The sequence below is a fragment of the Equus przewalskii genome, chromosome 19, assembly GCF_037783145.1.
Source record: "Equus przewalskii isolate Varuska chromosome 19, EquPr2, whole genome shotgun sequence".
NCBI classification, from domain to species: Eukaryota; Metazoa; Chordata; class Mammalia; order Perissodactyla; family Equidae; genus Equus; species Equus przewalskii.
The window spans coordinates 31,812,738-31,827,968 of record NC_091849.1 but is presented as its reverse complement, the minus strand read 5'-3'; the positions used below and the strand labels follow the sequence as shown (position 1 = coordinate 31,827,968).

The 15,231-nt window shown below is 46.4% G+C and overlaps 1 protein-coding gene and 1 long non-coding RNA gene across 4 annotated transcripts; one reads left to right on the top strand and one right to left on the bottom strand.

The window, feature by feature from the left end:
- Nucleotides 1-1,747: 1,747 nt before the first annotated feature.
- Nucleotides 1,748-3,593, bottom strand: AIF1 (allograft inflammatory factor 1). 3 transcript variants are annotated; one of them, XM_008537513.2, is made up of 6 exons: nucleotides 3,419-3,593; nucleotides 3,177-3,238; nucleotides 3,014-3,080; nucleotides 2,605-2,646; nucleotides 2,261-2,423; nucleotides 1,748-1,954 (listed from the first exon to the last, which is right to left on the bottom strand). In XM_008537513.2, exons 1-6 carry the CDS (start codon nucleotides 3,441-3,443, stop codon nucleotides 1,870-1,872), a joined length of 444 nt encoding a protein of 147 aa, XP_008535735.1. In that variant the 5' UTR covers nucleotides 3,444-3,593; the 3' UTR covers nucleotides 1,748-1,869. The 3 variants fall into 3 exon arrangements, with proteins under 3 accessions (XP_008535735.1, XP_070441564.1, XP_070441565.1); XM_070585463.1 differs by having other exon boundaries at nucleotides 2,984-3,080; nucleotides 3,419-3,566; XM_070585464.1 differs by lacking the exon at nucleotides 2,605-2,646 and having other exon boundaries at nucleotides 3,419-3,566.
- On the top strand, nucleotides 3,198-7,893 carry LOC103562473 (uncharacterized). The gene is made up of 3 exons (XR_547675.2): nucleotides 3,198-3,254; nucleotides 4,136-4,238; nucleotides 7,571-7,893. It is a non-coding gene; the product is annotated as an uncharacterized lncRNA (long non-coding RNA).
- The last annotated feature ends 7,338 nt before the right edge of the window (nucleotides 7,894-15,231 follow it).

Sequence of the window (15,231 nt, the reverse complement as noted above, 5' to 3'; positions counted from 1 at the left end):
GGGTCCTTCTAGTTGTGGCATGTGGGACACTGCCTCAACGTGGCCTGACGAGTGGTGTCATGTCCGCACTCAGGATTTGAACCAGCAAAACCCTGGGCCGCGGACGCAGAGCCGCGAACTTAACCACTCATCCATGGGACCGGCCCGTGTTTACTGTTTACTGTCTGTCCATGTAAACTTCGCAAAGGCAGGGATCTTTATTCATTCGTGTATTCCAAACACCTAGAATATGGAATGGCACATAGTTGATGCCCAATAAATGATTTTTAAAATATTTTATCAAAGTATAAATTGTGTATATAGGAAAATATATATTTCGATGAATTTTCACAAATTGAGCAGAACATGTAACCAAAAACAGAACCTTAACTAGCACCCCAGAAGCTGCCCTCCCCCAAGACTAACTACTATCCTGACTTCTAACAACATAGATTAGTTTTACCTGTTTCTATGCTTTGTATAAATGGAATTGTGCAGTAATGGTTCTTTTGTATCTGTCTTGGTTTGCTCAACATTATATTAATGGAATTCATCCACATTGTTGCATGTAGTTGTAGTTTGTTCATTCTCATCGCTGTACAATAATAGTCCATTGTGTGACTATAACCCAATTTATTTATCTGAAGGAATAAATTATTTAAACCCCAGATCCTGTCTATCCTCCTTGGTGTCACAGGGTTGTTGCGAAGATTAAATGAATTAATTTAAATTAATTAAAGCATTTAGAATGGTATCCAGTATATAGTAGGTGCCCAATAAAGGTTAGCTATTAATTTTGTTATACAGTTTTCAGATATTTTATTCAATTAACAATGATCTTTTACTCATTTGAAGTCCTGTACAGTTATTCTAGCACTCTTTAGGATGCCAACCTGGCTTCATCATTGGGAAGGGCGAACATGTATGGCCTCAGTGGCCTGGTCTGTCTTCAGTACATGAAACAAGCTGGGCCAATTGGATTCTTTCTTTCCAGGGAATCAGGAAATCTGAAATAGTGGCCAGCGACTGGGGCTTGCCAGAGTTAACTCATCTGGACCCCCTGCAATATTTTCACTGAAAGCCCAGTAGCTCTTAGGCTCCTGCCTCGCCTGGGGTAGGCTATTTAACCCTTTCTGCCATCCAGGGATCCTGTATCTCCAATATCTGCCCTCAGTATCCTCCTAATACAAGCCCCTTTTCCCTTAATTAGATAGCTTCATTTTCTGTAGCCTGTCCCCAAAAGGACCTCAATGACTCATTTAACTCTTAAATTATCAGACTTAATAGTGTTGTGACTCCTTTACTCTATTTAATAACACCAGTTCTTTCATCCAACCATCCGTTCATTCAAGTTTTAAACATTATTGAGGGCTTATGATATGTCAGGCACTGCAGGGTGGATGATATTATCCCCATTTTCAGATGAAATACTCAGAGAGGCTGACTGATTTGTTAAGGTCACAAAGCTTATAGTGATGGAGAATGTTGGTTCAAGGTAATCCTCACTCTTAGTCATGGGCCTGGGTGATATTTTTTTGTCTGTACATGTCTTTTCATCCCATCGAAATTCCTTCAGGTCAAGACTATCTTATACAGCTGGAATTCCCCTTGGTGTACAAACCCATCTGCTGCAGTAGACACACTACACAATTGTTGATGGCTTGCTCATAAGGGCAAGTCCTTGCTGCCCTTCCCTCAAAGATGCTTCATTCCTTCACAAATCGAGGAAAAAAAAAAATCCCCCCAAACAGGGGCCAAACTGACTTGATCTGGAGGAGGAGAATAATTTATTTAGTTTGGTTTGACTCTGGTTCACAATTTTGTCTTTTTTTTCCCTGTTGGGGGTCATTAGAAACCCCTTCAATCCCACCACATCTCCCCCACCACAAATCAGGGCAACTCAGAGATAGCTTTCTTGGCTGGAACACCTGTTGGTTTCTCCTGTTCTCTTGCTTTCTCCTCATACATCAGGATCCTGGTTGAGATGGGAAAAGACACAGGGATCAGAGGACAGTCCTTTCAAGAGAATAAATCGTAAGCTGCTGCAAAAGTCTAGAAGAGGATGGGGCTTGCGAGGGTGAGAAGAAGAGAAGGAAGGGCAGGAGTGGGAGTGCTAGGGTCTGTGGGGACTGGAACCATGGATGGGGTAGGACCTTGGAAGGGTCGCTCAAAGGATGGAAGAAATGGGTGCTGAGTAATGTGTAGAAGATAAGCCTGGGGATGGGGGTGGGGGTGGGGAGAAAACAAATAAGTATAGGGGAGGTTGGAATTGGACCCTCACATTTTTAGGATGGCAGATCTCTTGCCCAACATCATCCTGAGAAAGTCAGTGTAGCTGAAAGTCTCCCCAGAGCCACTGGACACCTCCTTGATTAGTTTCTTTAGCTCTAGGTGGGTCTTGGGGACTCCAAGTTTCTCCAGCATTCGCTTCAGGGACATGATATCTGGAGGCAGAGGATGGGGGTGAGAAGCAGGGGGACTCTCTTTCACTTTTTCCCCCTCCACTCCCCACATTCCCATTCCCCTTCCTCCTACTCTAGTAGCTAGGCCCTCTCCCAAACCATGGGGAATGGAGCCCTCCCTCTTCCTAGGTCAGCACACTCCCTCAAATCACCCTTTTCTCACCAATATCTCCGTTTCCATTCAGGTCAAACTCCATGTATTTCTCTGAGTGAGGGAGAAAGCAAAGACCATAAACCCTGGCTGGAGGGTCACAGGCAGGGGCCGGTGGGCAGGGGGTTGAGATAGGGGTGCTGACCCGGCCGCTAGGTGCGGGAGAAGATGTGGCAGCAGGAGGTGTGGCAGGCAGAGTAAGTGGGGATTGGGAAGTTGAGCGGCCCTGGTAAGGTGTCGGGAACTAGAAGGGGTGCTGAGAGGGACAGGCCAGGGAAAGGGACCGCAACCAAGGGGCAATAGAGGCAACCTCCCTTCTTCCACCCACAAAAGTAAACTTGGTGCCTCTGCTGTCTCCTCTCCGTTCTTGGGGAAATCCTACCCTCCTCACCCCCCTCCACCCCTGCAGTTTTCCCCTCACTCTTGAAGGCTTCCAGTTTGGAGGGCAGATCCTCATCACTGCTATACTTGGGATCATCCAGGAATTGCTGTGGGGGGAAAGCAAGAGCCAGGGTAGTCCGCCTCCGGCCAGGGGGCCAGGGTCCCCTTCCCCCAGGCCCTGCCCCCTCAGTTCTTCTTTTTACCTTGTTGATTTCATCCAGTCTCTCTTCCTGCTGGGCCTTCAGCAGCCCGAAGGCTTTTCCTCCTGAGGGTGCACAAAGGTTAGTGTATCCTCAGCCCCCTTCCTCTCTTCACCCTGACTCCCAGCCCTGGGCCATCACAATTCTGCCTTCCTAGGCCAGCTAATTGCCCTCCTAGGCCCCAGCCCAGGTCTGTTCATCTTCTTGCTCCCATTTTAGCCTGCTGCCTATTCCACTTTCCCTACCCTGTAAATCCCTGCTTTGGCTCATGGCTCAGCAGATGCTAATGGAGATGCTGGTGGGGATAGACCAAGCTGGAGGTCTCTCTGTCTGTCACCAGCTCTCCTCTCCCGCCAGCCTCCTCAGAGGCCTCCCTCCCAAACTTCCCCTTTCCCCTCATTCCCTCCTCCCCTACGTCCTAGGCTTCACTTCCCCTCAGCTTCTGCTGACACTAGCACCCCAGGAAGAAGGGGGAGCTGGGTGTAGAAGGGAGATGAGAAAACATTCTCCCACCTTCCTCTTAAGGACAGCCTAGTGTGTGCATGAAAGAAATATTTTGATAAGCCACTAGAGGCATGGAAGGAGGGCAGTAAGACCCCAGGGGCATTTATTCTCAGGAACAAATAGTCTTTGAACAGGTCCAGAGGTTCAGGTAACTCTGAGGCCCTGCATTTTGCTGGGTTTCATGAGTCTGGGCACACAGGTTTGGATAGGGAGCTGAGGAAGGGCTGACTGAATGTTTCTGCGCTGTAGACAGGAGAAGAATCTGAAGTCTGCTGGCAGAGCTGAGAGGGTGGCAAAATGGGTGCAGGATCTCGTAAGGGAGAGAAACTTCACTCCCAGCCCAGCAGCTCCAGAGAGGCACTTGGAAATATGGCAATGTCTAACGGAGGAGTTTTAATTTGTTTGCTTTCGGATGTGCAATGTAACCCCCCTCGTTTTATCTCCTTTGAAATCTTCAGTAAAATCTACAGAGCTCAGAAATTCGAGAATTTTAGTAGATTCTTTGGAGGAACTGAAAGTGGTGCTGAGAGAGACAGCATTTGTGGACACAAGAGCTAGCGGGTAAGGCCAACGTTAGGGGTGTGTGTGTGTGTGTGTGTGTGTGTGTGTGGTGGGAGTTCTGGTCACCAGGTTCAACAGAGTTAGTGGGCAGCCTCTGATAAATGTCCTCCCTAGGCATACCCTTTATCCCCTTTGCTGCTGTTTGCCTAGTTGCTTCTAGAGGAGGGGAGGACAGCATGTCCCCCTTGCTGAGATACTTTTGTCTAAACTCCTCTCCCAGAGCTCTATCCACCCTGCCCCAGCAAGAATGGAGACACCTTTCCCTCTCCTCTCCCCCCAACCTATTTCCCCTTCTGCAGCTGGGAGTTTTCACTTCTCACTGCCCCCTCCCTGACCCATGCAGGTGGGGGAGATGCTGGAGGGGACTCTGAATTCTTGACTTCCCTTTATTGAAGCTGCTTCTCCCCCTGCAGAGACAGCTGCAAGGCTGCACTCCCAGTGGTCTCAGTGCCTGGTGGGGGGAATTCATTTCTTTCATATTCATTCAACAAATATTTATTGAGGGGCTGGCCCTGTGGTGCAGCCATTAAGTGTGCACATTCTGCTTCAGCGGCCTGGGCTTCGCCAGTTCAGATCTTGGGTGCGGACATGGCACCGCTTGGCAAGCCATGCTGTGGCATGCGTCCTACCTATAAAGTAGAGGAAGATGGGTATGGATGTTAGCTCAGGGCCAGTCTTCCTCAGCAAAAAGAGGAGGATTGGCAGCAGTTAGCTCAGGGCTAATCTTCGTCAAAAAAAAAATTTTTATTGAGTACTTACTATATGCCAGGCGTGCTGCTAGGCCCAGTGAACCAAACAAATGTTAACTCTTGTCCTCATGGACAATCTAATTGGGGAAGACAGACAATAAAGATAAACAAATATATGAAAGGCTTTTAGGTGCTTATGGAGAAAAACAAAAGCGGGGAGGGGGATAGGAAGTGCTGTGGTAGACTGCAGTTTTAAATAAGGTCAGGGAGGCTGCTCTGAGAAAGTGATGTTTGAGTAAAGATTTCAAGGAGGTGAGGGAACAAGCCATGTGGATATATGGGAGAAGAGGGAACTGCAAGTGCAAATGTCCTGATGTGACAACATATCTGGATATCTGGAGTATTCATGAAGTAGCAGGGAGGCTAGTATAGCTGGAGCCAGGTGTGTGAGGGGAAACAGGCAGGAGATGAGGCCAGATTGTGCAGGGCCTTGTAGGCCATCGGGAAGACCTGGGTTTGACTCAGAGTGACATTGTCTCCTAGAGTGGTCTTTCCATTAAGGAAGGCTTGGCAGACTACCATGGTGAGATAGAGCTTAGATGCCCAGGAAAACTTCCTGGGATAGAAAAAGTGAAAGCTGCTCTGACCATGGGACAAAAGGGAAGAGCAAAGAGTATCTAGAAGGGCAAGTGGGTGGAGAATGAAATAGCCTAAACACAGATGGGGGGAAAGCCTGCAAAGAACAAACATGCAAGAAGACACCTCTCACCCAAACTCAGGGGCCTGGCCCCTGCACCACAGGGCAGGCTAGCTCGCAGTAGTTAGGACTGGAGGGGAGGTGGGGCCTCTGGGCAAGAGGGGGCAATAGTGGCGAGGGTGCATTAGGGAGTGTATCAAGGAATCCACTGAGAACTTGGAAATAAGAGAAGTGGATAACTCTCTGACAGGCTGCAAAATCTCCATCTGAGCAGAGATGTGCAGAATCTCCTTAAAGCAGAGGTTCTCAACGAGTGGACCTTCCACCAGCATCACATGGAAACGTGTTAGAAATGAACATTTTTAGGCCCCGGCCCAGACCTATCTAATCAGAAACTCTGGGGGTGAGGCCTAACAAGAGCTTTTTAGCAAGTGCCTTAGATGATTCTGATATACACCCAAGTTTAAGAGCCACTGCCTAAAGCAATAGAGTGGCTCCCAAGCCTGTGAAGCTTGCTGAACCCTGGCTGAAGGGATCAACAGAGCTTAAGCACAGGTCAGTGGGTGGTGGGGCTGGTCAGCTTTGGAGGCAGAAAAAAGGAGGAGTCACCAAGGCGAGTGTTGGGTTTTTTTTGGTGAGGAAGATTGTCCCTGAGGTAACATTCGTTGCCAATCTTCCTCTTTTTGCTCACTCAAGGAAGATTGGCCCTGAGCTAACATCTGTGCCAATCTTCCTCTATTTTGTATGTGGGATGCCTCCACAGCATGGCCCCACGAGTGGTGTGTAGGTCCGTGCCAGGGATCCAAACCAATGAACCCCAGGCCACTGAAGTGGAGTGGGCAAACTTAACCACTATGCCACCGGACCGGCCCCAAGGCCAGTGTTGTTAGTGTCCAGCCAAGTGGTCAGGGAGAGAATGCTAAGCTGGCTCAAGAAATGACCTGCTAGAACCCTGTGAGATTAGAGTCCCTTATGGAACTGGCACGGTGGTGCTAAGGGCCCTTGTTATGATTCCAAGTTCTCCAGGGGAACTGCCAGTCAGAATTAGGCCCCATGGAGAGTGCCCACAGGAGAAGAACACGCTGGCCAGAAAGCTTGTCTGTGTGTGTGCCCTAGATGTCTTCCATTTGCCCCTCCATTTTCCCTCTCCCACTCTGCTCTCTGCCCCAGGAGACTAATCTGAATAGGGCACCTCTGGCTTCTGGCTGGTTTTGGCTGATGGAGAACCTGGCAGGAAAACAGCAGAAGGGAGGACATTAAGTTCAGGGCATTCCTTCCTCTGGCTACCTTCCCACAAGGTCACCTCGAGCGGGCTGAAACTTCCACCTGTGGGCAATGCTTCTCTCCTGGTGACCTGCTCTACATGACTCTACATTCTTTTAAGGTTTCAGTAGCCCAGGGGAAAGATTTCAGGTGGTCGGTGAACTAGGAAAGGAAAAAATGTACCTCCCTTTCTCACATCCAACATGATATGTGTTGCCTTGTCAAAGATCACAGTTTAAAGTTCTTATTCAGGTTAAGCAACAACGTCGTTTGCGCTGATGTCTTTATTAACATCTAATTTCAACTTGCCTGTATTTTAAATGTCTTGTCTTGTATTTGATGTGGTGATAAAGAAGTGCATGATTTATTCTATCACAACATTGTATTAATATTTTGCTACCTGGAACTCAGTATAATTGGTTTACTTCGTTATATATTTTTTATTTTAATGCTTTACTAGAATGCCAAAGAGATCTATGGCACAAAATGAGTAAGGACCCCTGCTGTAACCTCTCCCTCCTCTCATCCCTTTGGACCTGAAATGGCAATATCCCTGTGGTTCCCCTATACCCACTCACACTGATATCCACCCTGGTATCAGTTTCCCCACATTAAACCCAGCATATATGGGGTTAAAACCAAAACACTCATTCCTTGCTTACTCTCTGGCTTCCTGCCTCTAGAATCCGCTGTCCTCCATGGAGACAGACACCGTCAAGGACAAGCACCTGGACCATCTCCTCCCCATAAAGAGATACGGACTGGTGGGAAAGCTGCTGACCAGCCAGGTCACGGGCTCCCTCCTCTCTGCAAGTAGTCTCAAGGCCAAAGACAGGCTGGTGGGAAAGCTCCCACCAGCAAGGCCATATGCTCCCCCTCCCCTACCTAAACCCCCAAATAAAAACCCTTCCTTTTAGCTTTTCAGGGAGTTTGGGATTTGAGCATTAGCTGCCCTCTCTCCTTGCTCAGCGCTGTGCAAAAATAAAATTCCTACTTTCTTCCACCACACCCGGTGTCAGAGATTGGCTTGCTGTGCAACGGGTGAGTGAACTCACTTCAGGTTCGGTAACAACACCTTGCTGAATAAACTGTCTCCCCAAATTAACCTAATTTGAGGGTGCTGTTTTCTCTTGGGACTCTGATGCCGTGTGCATATATCTGTGTTTAGGGAAATGGTTGGGGGGTGGGGACGACTGGGAAGAAATGGACCTCTGCGGCTCTATTTCTTATTGCAAATGAACAAAAGGGCATCCTAGGGTATGCACCAGACTCGGGGACGTGGTTAACAAGAGCTCTCGCTGAGGCAAGCGGGAGAACGAGGCAGGATTCTGATCCTACAAGGTGCAGCTCTGTAGAACCATAACCAACTCACCAATGTCGCTGTTGCCAAAAGCCTTTTCTTTTCTAAAAAGCCTCCTTGTAGGGCTCTGAGGAGACCGTGGCTGCAGTTTATTTCTAAATTTCCCCTCTTGTCTCCTGGAAACCATGAGGAGCAATAAAGAGATTGGAAACACACACACAGAGGCTATGTTTTCAGTGAAGCTAGGAGACAAAGGACACCTGAAAACTCCAAATTAGGTGCACGTGTGACCAAATTCCAAGCTGAGCAGGCAGCCCCCAGCAGTGCCTCAGGGAAGAGCGGGGAGGGCGGGAGGGTCCCAGTGACAGCTCAAAAAAACCGCAAATATCCCTTCCTGGGAGGAAGGGCCTCATCAGGAGAGGGAAGAGCTGAAGGCAGAGCTGAGTGAACACTTTCAAATACTGGGAAATGTGGAGAGAGAATGTTTTCAAGTGCCCAAAGGCACCCAGAGGTGACAAGCCTCAGAAAGTGCCAGCAAAATTCTCCCTCTAATATTAAGTGCCTCACCTTAGATACACCTGGGAGATGGCAGCCTGTGAGGCCTCCTGAGAAATAAATAAAGCCTAAGGTTGGGGCAAATGCTTGCTTAAAAGAGAGGGTCTCAGAGGCAGAGGAAGTAGTGGCTACAGGGAGGTGCCAAATTTAAGGAAATAATCCATTGTTACGGCAAAAGAGGAGGAGCCCTTGAATTTGTAAATCTGGAAAGCCATCCTGGGCTCTCTCCCCACTATTCACAAGGTCCTCCTGCTGATGGTTCAGAAAAATCTAGCTCATTGAAATTTGAGTGACAAAAGGAAATGAGCAAAACTTCTGTTCTTGAGAAAAAAGGTAAAAAAGAACAACACAGTTGGGGCCGGCCAGTGGCATAGCCATTGGGTTCACATGCCCTGGTTTGGTGGCCCAGGATTCGCTGGTTCAGATCCTGGGGAGGGACCTACACACCGCTTATCAAGCCATGCTGTGGCATGTGTCCCACATATAAAATAGAGGAAGATGGACACGGATGTTAGCTCAGAGCTACTCTTCCTCGAAAAAAAAGAAAAAGCAACACAATTTATCAACAGATGACAATATACCAGAAATATATTGCCAAAAACGAGTGGAAATTGTAACCCAAAACTCCTTTATGAGTTGAAAAACAACAAAACTTAGCACAGCACTTTTAGTGGTGAAGGAAGGCCACACATCAGAAAGAAAAGTACTCAGAGAAGAGATGATGGGTAACAGGAGGGTATGGATGGGAACAGGGAGAAAGATATAGAAGAAAAATGCAAAGCCAGTTCAAAAATGAACACTAAATTTCACGGGAGAATAGAGACATAAAATATACATTCCTAAATTTTAGTAGATCTTTTTTTTTTAAGATTTTATTTTTTTCCTTTTTCTCCCCAAAGCCCCCTGGTACATCGTTGTATATTCTTCGTTGTGGGTCCTTCTAGTTGCGGCATGTGGGACACTGCCTCAGCGTGGTCTGATGAGCAGTGCCATGTCCGCACCCAGGATTCGAACCAACGAAACAGTGGGCCGCCTGCAGAGGAGCGCGCGAACTTAACCACTCGGCCACGGGGCCAGCCCAATACATTTCTAATTTTTAAAATCGTAAATGACTTGTGAAATGTTTTCTTTTTCTATTTTTAAAATCTGAGTCGTTGTTATCATGAACAGCATTTGTGAAATTAGCTTTTATTGTATTTAATTAGATGGTCACATGGATTTTCCTCCTTAATCTCTTAATGCAGTGAATTGTGAGAATAGGAACTCGGAATTACAGGAATAGTGAATTGTTTTCCTAGGATAAAGACTGCTTGGTTTAGTTGTTTTATATTATTTAGTCAATTATGATTTAGGTTTGCCAATATTTTTATTGTTTTTTTCCCTTACATCTATGTTTATGAGTGAAATTGTTTTTAAGTATCCTTTCTCAAATTGTCCTTGCCTGGTTTGTATCAAGGTTACATTAATCTTATGTAGTAAGTTGAGAAACTTTTCCTGTTTTCTGATCACTAGAATAATTTTTTTTTTTTGAGGAAGATTAGTCCTGAGCTAACATCTGCTGCCAATCCTCCTCTTTTTGCTGAGGAAAACTGGCCCTGAGCTAACATCCATGCCCATCTTCCTCTACTTTTTTTTTTTTTATATGTGGGACACCTACCACAGCATGGCTTGCGAAGCGGTGCCATGTCCCCACCCGGGATCTGAACCGGCGAACCACGGGCCGCCAAAGCGGAATGTGCGCACTTAACCGCTGTGCCACTGGGCCAGCCGGATTCTATTTCTTTAATGGTTACAGGTATATCAAGCTTTTAATTTTTTCTTGAGTCAGTTTTGGTCATATATTTTTCTGGAAAATTATTCATTTTGTCAAAATTTGCAGTCTAAATATTTACTGTATCTGACATTATATTCCCTTTCAATTACTTATTTTTGTGTGGGTATATGCCTTTTATTTCTGCTTAATCAGTTAGGTCAGAGATTTTTTAATATTAGTAGTCTCTGTAAATATATATTTGTTTTCTGCTCTATTTCGTTTTTTTTTTTTAGGATTTTATTTTTCCTTTTTCTCCCCAAAGCCTCCTGGTACATAGTTGTGTATTTTTAGTTGTGAGTCCTTCTAGTTGTGGCATCTGGGATGCTGCCTCAGCATGGCCTGATGAGCGGTGCCATGTCCGCGCCCAGGATCCAAACAGTGAACCCCGGGCTGCCAAAGCGGAGCACGTGAACTTAACCACTGTGCCACTGGGCTAGCCCCAAGGTGCCAATCTTTAAAAAAAAGATTAGTGGAGTCTGATGCGATGACCAAGTAGATTGGATGTCTGGCACATGGAAGGCACCCAGTAAAAGCATTGTTGAATGGATGGATGAGCCTCGATGTTCAGAGGGGCAAGCGTAGAATGGATATTGAGAAGACACACTATCCGTCAGAGAAGCAATGCTGCTAGTTTCATCCTGAGATGACGAGGGCCTTAATTAGCAGTGAGAATTAAGAGATGGAGAAAGATACTCAAGATATTTCAGAGGCAGAACAGACAGGACTTGGAGATTGTTTGGATGGGAAATTTGAGGGAGAAGGCAGAGTAGGATAAACCCCAGGTTTTTGCCTTAAGTGACTGGATAGATTGTGTTTCCATTCACTGAGACAGGGACTAGAGGAGGCTGAACAGGTTTGGGTGGATGCTGATGACTTTGAAATGCTTGTGAAATATTCTGGAGGAGATGTCTAGAGGGCTATTAGAAATTCTGGACTCAGGGTCTGGCCCGGTGGCGCAGTGGTTAGGTGTGCACGTTCCACTTTGACGGCCTGGGGTTCTCCGGTTCAGGTCCCGGGTGCAGACAGGGCACTGCTTGGCAAGCCATGCTGTGGTGGGCGTCCCACATGTAAAGTAGAGGAAGAGGGGCACAGATATTGGCTCAGGACCAGTTTTCCTCAGGAAAAAGAGGAGGATTGGCAGCAGATGTTAGCTCAGGGGTAGTCTTTCTCAAAAAAAAAAAAAAAAACTACAATAAAATATTAAAAGAAAAAATTCTGAACTCAGACCTCAAGAAAGAGGCCTGAGGTGAAAGTGTAGACTGAGATGGAGACGTGGACTGGGGACTTGGCAGAGAATAAGCAGTAGTTAAAACTGCGGCTATGGCAGGATTGTCTAGGTAAGTCCACGGTGGACATTCACAATTTGTTGAATGAAAGTGAGAGAAATAGCTCAAAAGTCCTCCAGCAGGAGAATGATGTCAAAGCACATGTGCAGGGTACAGAAGTCTGGAGGGACTCAGGTCTGATTGCTTTTATATCCCTGTGAAAAAGGAGGCAAGAGGGGCCAGTCCCATGGCCGAGTGGTTAAGTTCTCGCGCTCTGCTTGGGCGGCCCAGGGTTTCACTGGTTCGAATCCTGGGCGTGGACATGGCACCACTCGTCAGGCCATGTTGAGGCAGCATCCCGCATGCCATGGCTGGAAGGACCTGCAACTAAAAAGATCCACAACTATGTACCAGGGGGCTTTGGGGAGAAAAAGGAAAAATAAAATCTATAAAAAAAAAAAAAGGAGGCAAGATCCCAGAGTGGGACAGCTTCCACAGTGACAAGATCCAAAGTCCAGGGCATGTAGAGTCAAGGTGATGGTTGGAGTGGGCAAGGTGAAGCAACTGTGAAATTAGTGTGTTGAAAAGTCATGTGCAAGACTTGTGCAAGAATGGTCATAGGAGATTTATTCATAAGAGCCAAAAAAATAGAAACAACCCAATTGTACATCATCAGGTGAATAAACTGTGGTACACTCATATAATGGGGTAAATGGATATTTATATATTTATACATGCATTTATTCCATTAATATACCCACTCAGCAATAAAAAGGAACAAGTTACTGATACATGCAACAACATAGATGAATCTCACAGACATTATGCAGAGTGAAAGAAGCCAGATGCAAGAGTGCATACTAGGGACTGGCCCTGTGGCCAAGTGGTTAAGTGTGCCCGCTCAGCTTTGGCGGCCTGGGGTTTTGTGGGTTTGGATCCTGGGCACGGACCTAGCGCTGCTCATCAAGCCATGCTGAGGCAGCGTCCCACATAGCACAAGTAGAAGGACCTGCAACTAGAAGATACAACTATGTACTGGGAGGCTTTGGGGAGAAGAAGAAGAAGGAAAAAAAAAGATCGGCAACAGATGTTAGTTCAGGTGCCAATCTTAAAAAAAAAAAAGTGCATACTGTATGATTCCATTTATATGAAGTTCAAGAACAGATTAAATTAATCGATAGGGGTATAAGTCAGTGGTTGCTTCTGGGACAGGAGAAAGATCAACCAAAAAGGGGCGTGGGAGAATTTTCTGGGGTGATAGAAATGATCTATATCTCAATTGCAGTTTTGTTTACATGGGTGTATATATTTGTCAGAGGGCATCAAACTGTTCACTTAACATCTGTGCATTTTACTGTGTATAATTATGTCTCAATGTTTTAAAATGTCATTTACATGTATATTGTCTTCCAGAGAGATGGCAGAGGTTGCAACACAGAGGAAGCTGGAGAGTCAGGTGCAAGCTCTTGGTGAATGTGAAGGAGGTTGGATAATGAAAGCAAGAAGGAGAGATTGGAGGCTGGCCATGTAGTGTAGTGGTTAAGCTTAGCATGCTCCACTTTGGTGGCCTGGGCTGGTAGGTGTGGATCCCAGGTGCGGACCTACCCTACTCGTCAGCCACACTGTGGTGGCAACCTGCATACAAAATAGAGGAAGCTTGGCAATAGATGTTAGCTCAGAGAGAATCATTCCTCAGCCAAAAAAAAGGAGAGACGGCAGGTGGTAGGGTCTGATGTGATGACCCTTAGAGGAGAAGTTGTGGTGAGAGGTTGAAAATATAACCTGGAAACCATTAATTAGTTGAAGGACATTTATAAGGACTTGGGTGGAGAAGTCACCTGCATCTCACCTCTGCCAACACTGAGAGGAGGAAACACTGGGTTAGGTGGCATCACTTGTGCTGGGATTCCACAGTCCCTTCTGTGTTTTCATTTCTTTTCCTACTCGGAGCTCTGAGTTGGGATGTTGCTGGCCCTGACCACCCTCAAGCCAGCCCACAGCTGGATATCGAAGGAGTTAGACCAGAGACGTGTGTACATCCACATCACAACTTTTCTATTCATTGCCTTTCCTCTTGAGCCCCTGGTAAAAGTTCCTTTTGAAAAATTCCATCCTTGTGTCCGCTGAGCTGACGAGCGCAGCAGTTCCCATCCTGCTGGTTAAATTCCCTAGAGGGTCTCAGAGTTATTGAGAAAGGCCTTGACTTCACACATATACCAGGATTTATTCTAGATGGACTAAAAAAAAAAAAAATCCAAGTACTATCTTCAGAATTTTTGGATATTGGAAATCTTACATAGAGAAAAGAGGTGGAGAAAGCAAGGTATCATTGAGTTCAGGCCCAGCTACCGTATTGGTCGTCCTAGCCCAGGACTGTGGAGGAGCTAAAGGCTAACATACATTGAGCATCTTATACAGTGGGGTCTGGAAGTTGATGGATGCTATTCCCATTTTACAGATGTGTAAGTAGTGGAATCAGGACTCCATCTTAGGCAGTATTGACTTTGAAGCCGCATTGCCTTGGGACATGGAGTAGTGCCACGTGATGGAGTGTGCACCGGCAAAGTATGGGGTTTTATCCTCAGGCCAGTTGCCCATTCCAGTCCCCTGCCCCTACTCCATTTGTGGTGACCTCCCCTCCTTCCCCAAACCATGGGCTTCTCACAGAGACAATTTTTTCCACATTGACTCTTTGGGGTTGGGGATGAGGTGTTGCTAGGACAAGGCAAGGTAAGGGACAGGGCAGAAGCTGGAGTTAAGGTCCAGTTGAGAAAAGTCACCTATTGGTTCCTCAGGCCTCCCTGTGCTCTGTGACCACCAGGGGGCAGCCCTTGCCTGGCCATGGCGCCTCAGTCCCACATCCTCTGCTTAGATGGTGGTGAGGAGGCAGCCACTCCACTGACGGAGACTGGCTGAGTCAGTCCTTCCCAGACTGTGTGGCATATGTGGTTATCTAGGTGGTTCAGAGAGATTAAATAATTTGTTCAAGATTATATAACTAGTTTGTAGGGGAGCTGGCATTTGAACCAGCCTCTCTCCAAGCCAGCATTCTTAACCATAAGATGACTGCTTCTCCAAAAAAGCGCCCTGGATCACTGCAGTGAAGGGTGGGGACTGCACAATCTATGAATGTGTTGTGAAACAGAGCAAGAAACTAGGACACAAAGGATAAGTGTGTATTAATATAAAAGGAGCCAGAGAGAAGTGTGTGGTGAGGGCTGGGCGTATTTCACCTGGCATATTACACATAATCCTTCTTTCTGTGTGCTGTTATCTCATGTAGGTGTGTGATACAGATACAAGAGTGTGTGGCATACTCTGTCCTAATCCTTGTATAACCTAGGAGTTATATGTAATGCAATGTGTCTTTCATTTGTGTTTGTAAAAATACATTTTATGTAATGGGCAGTT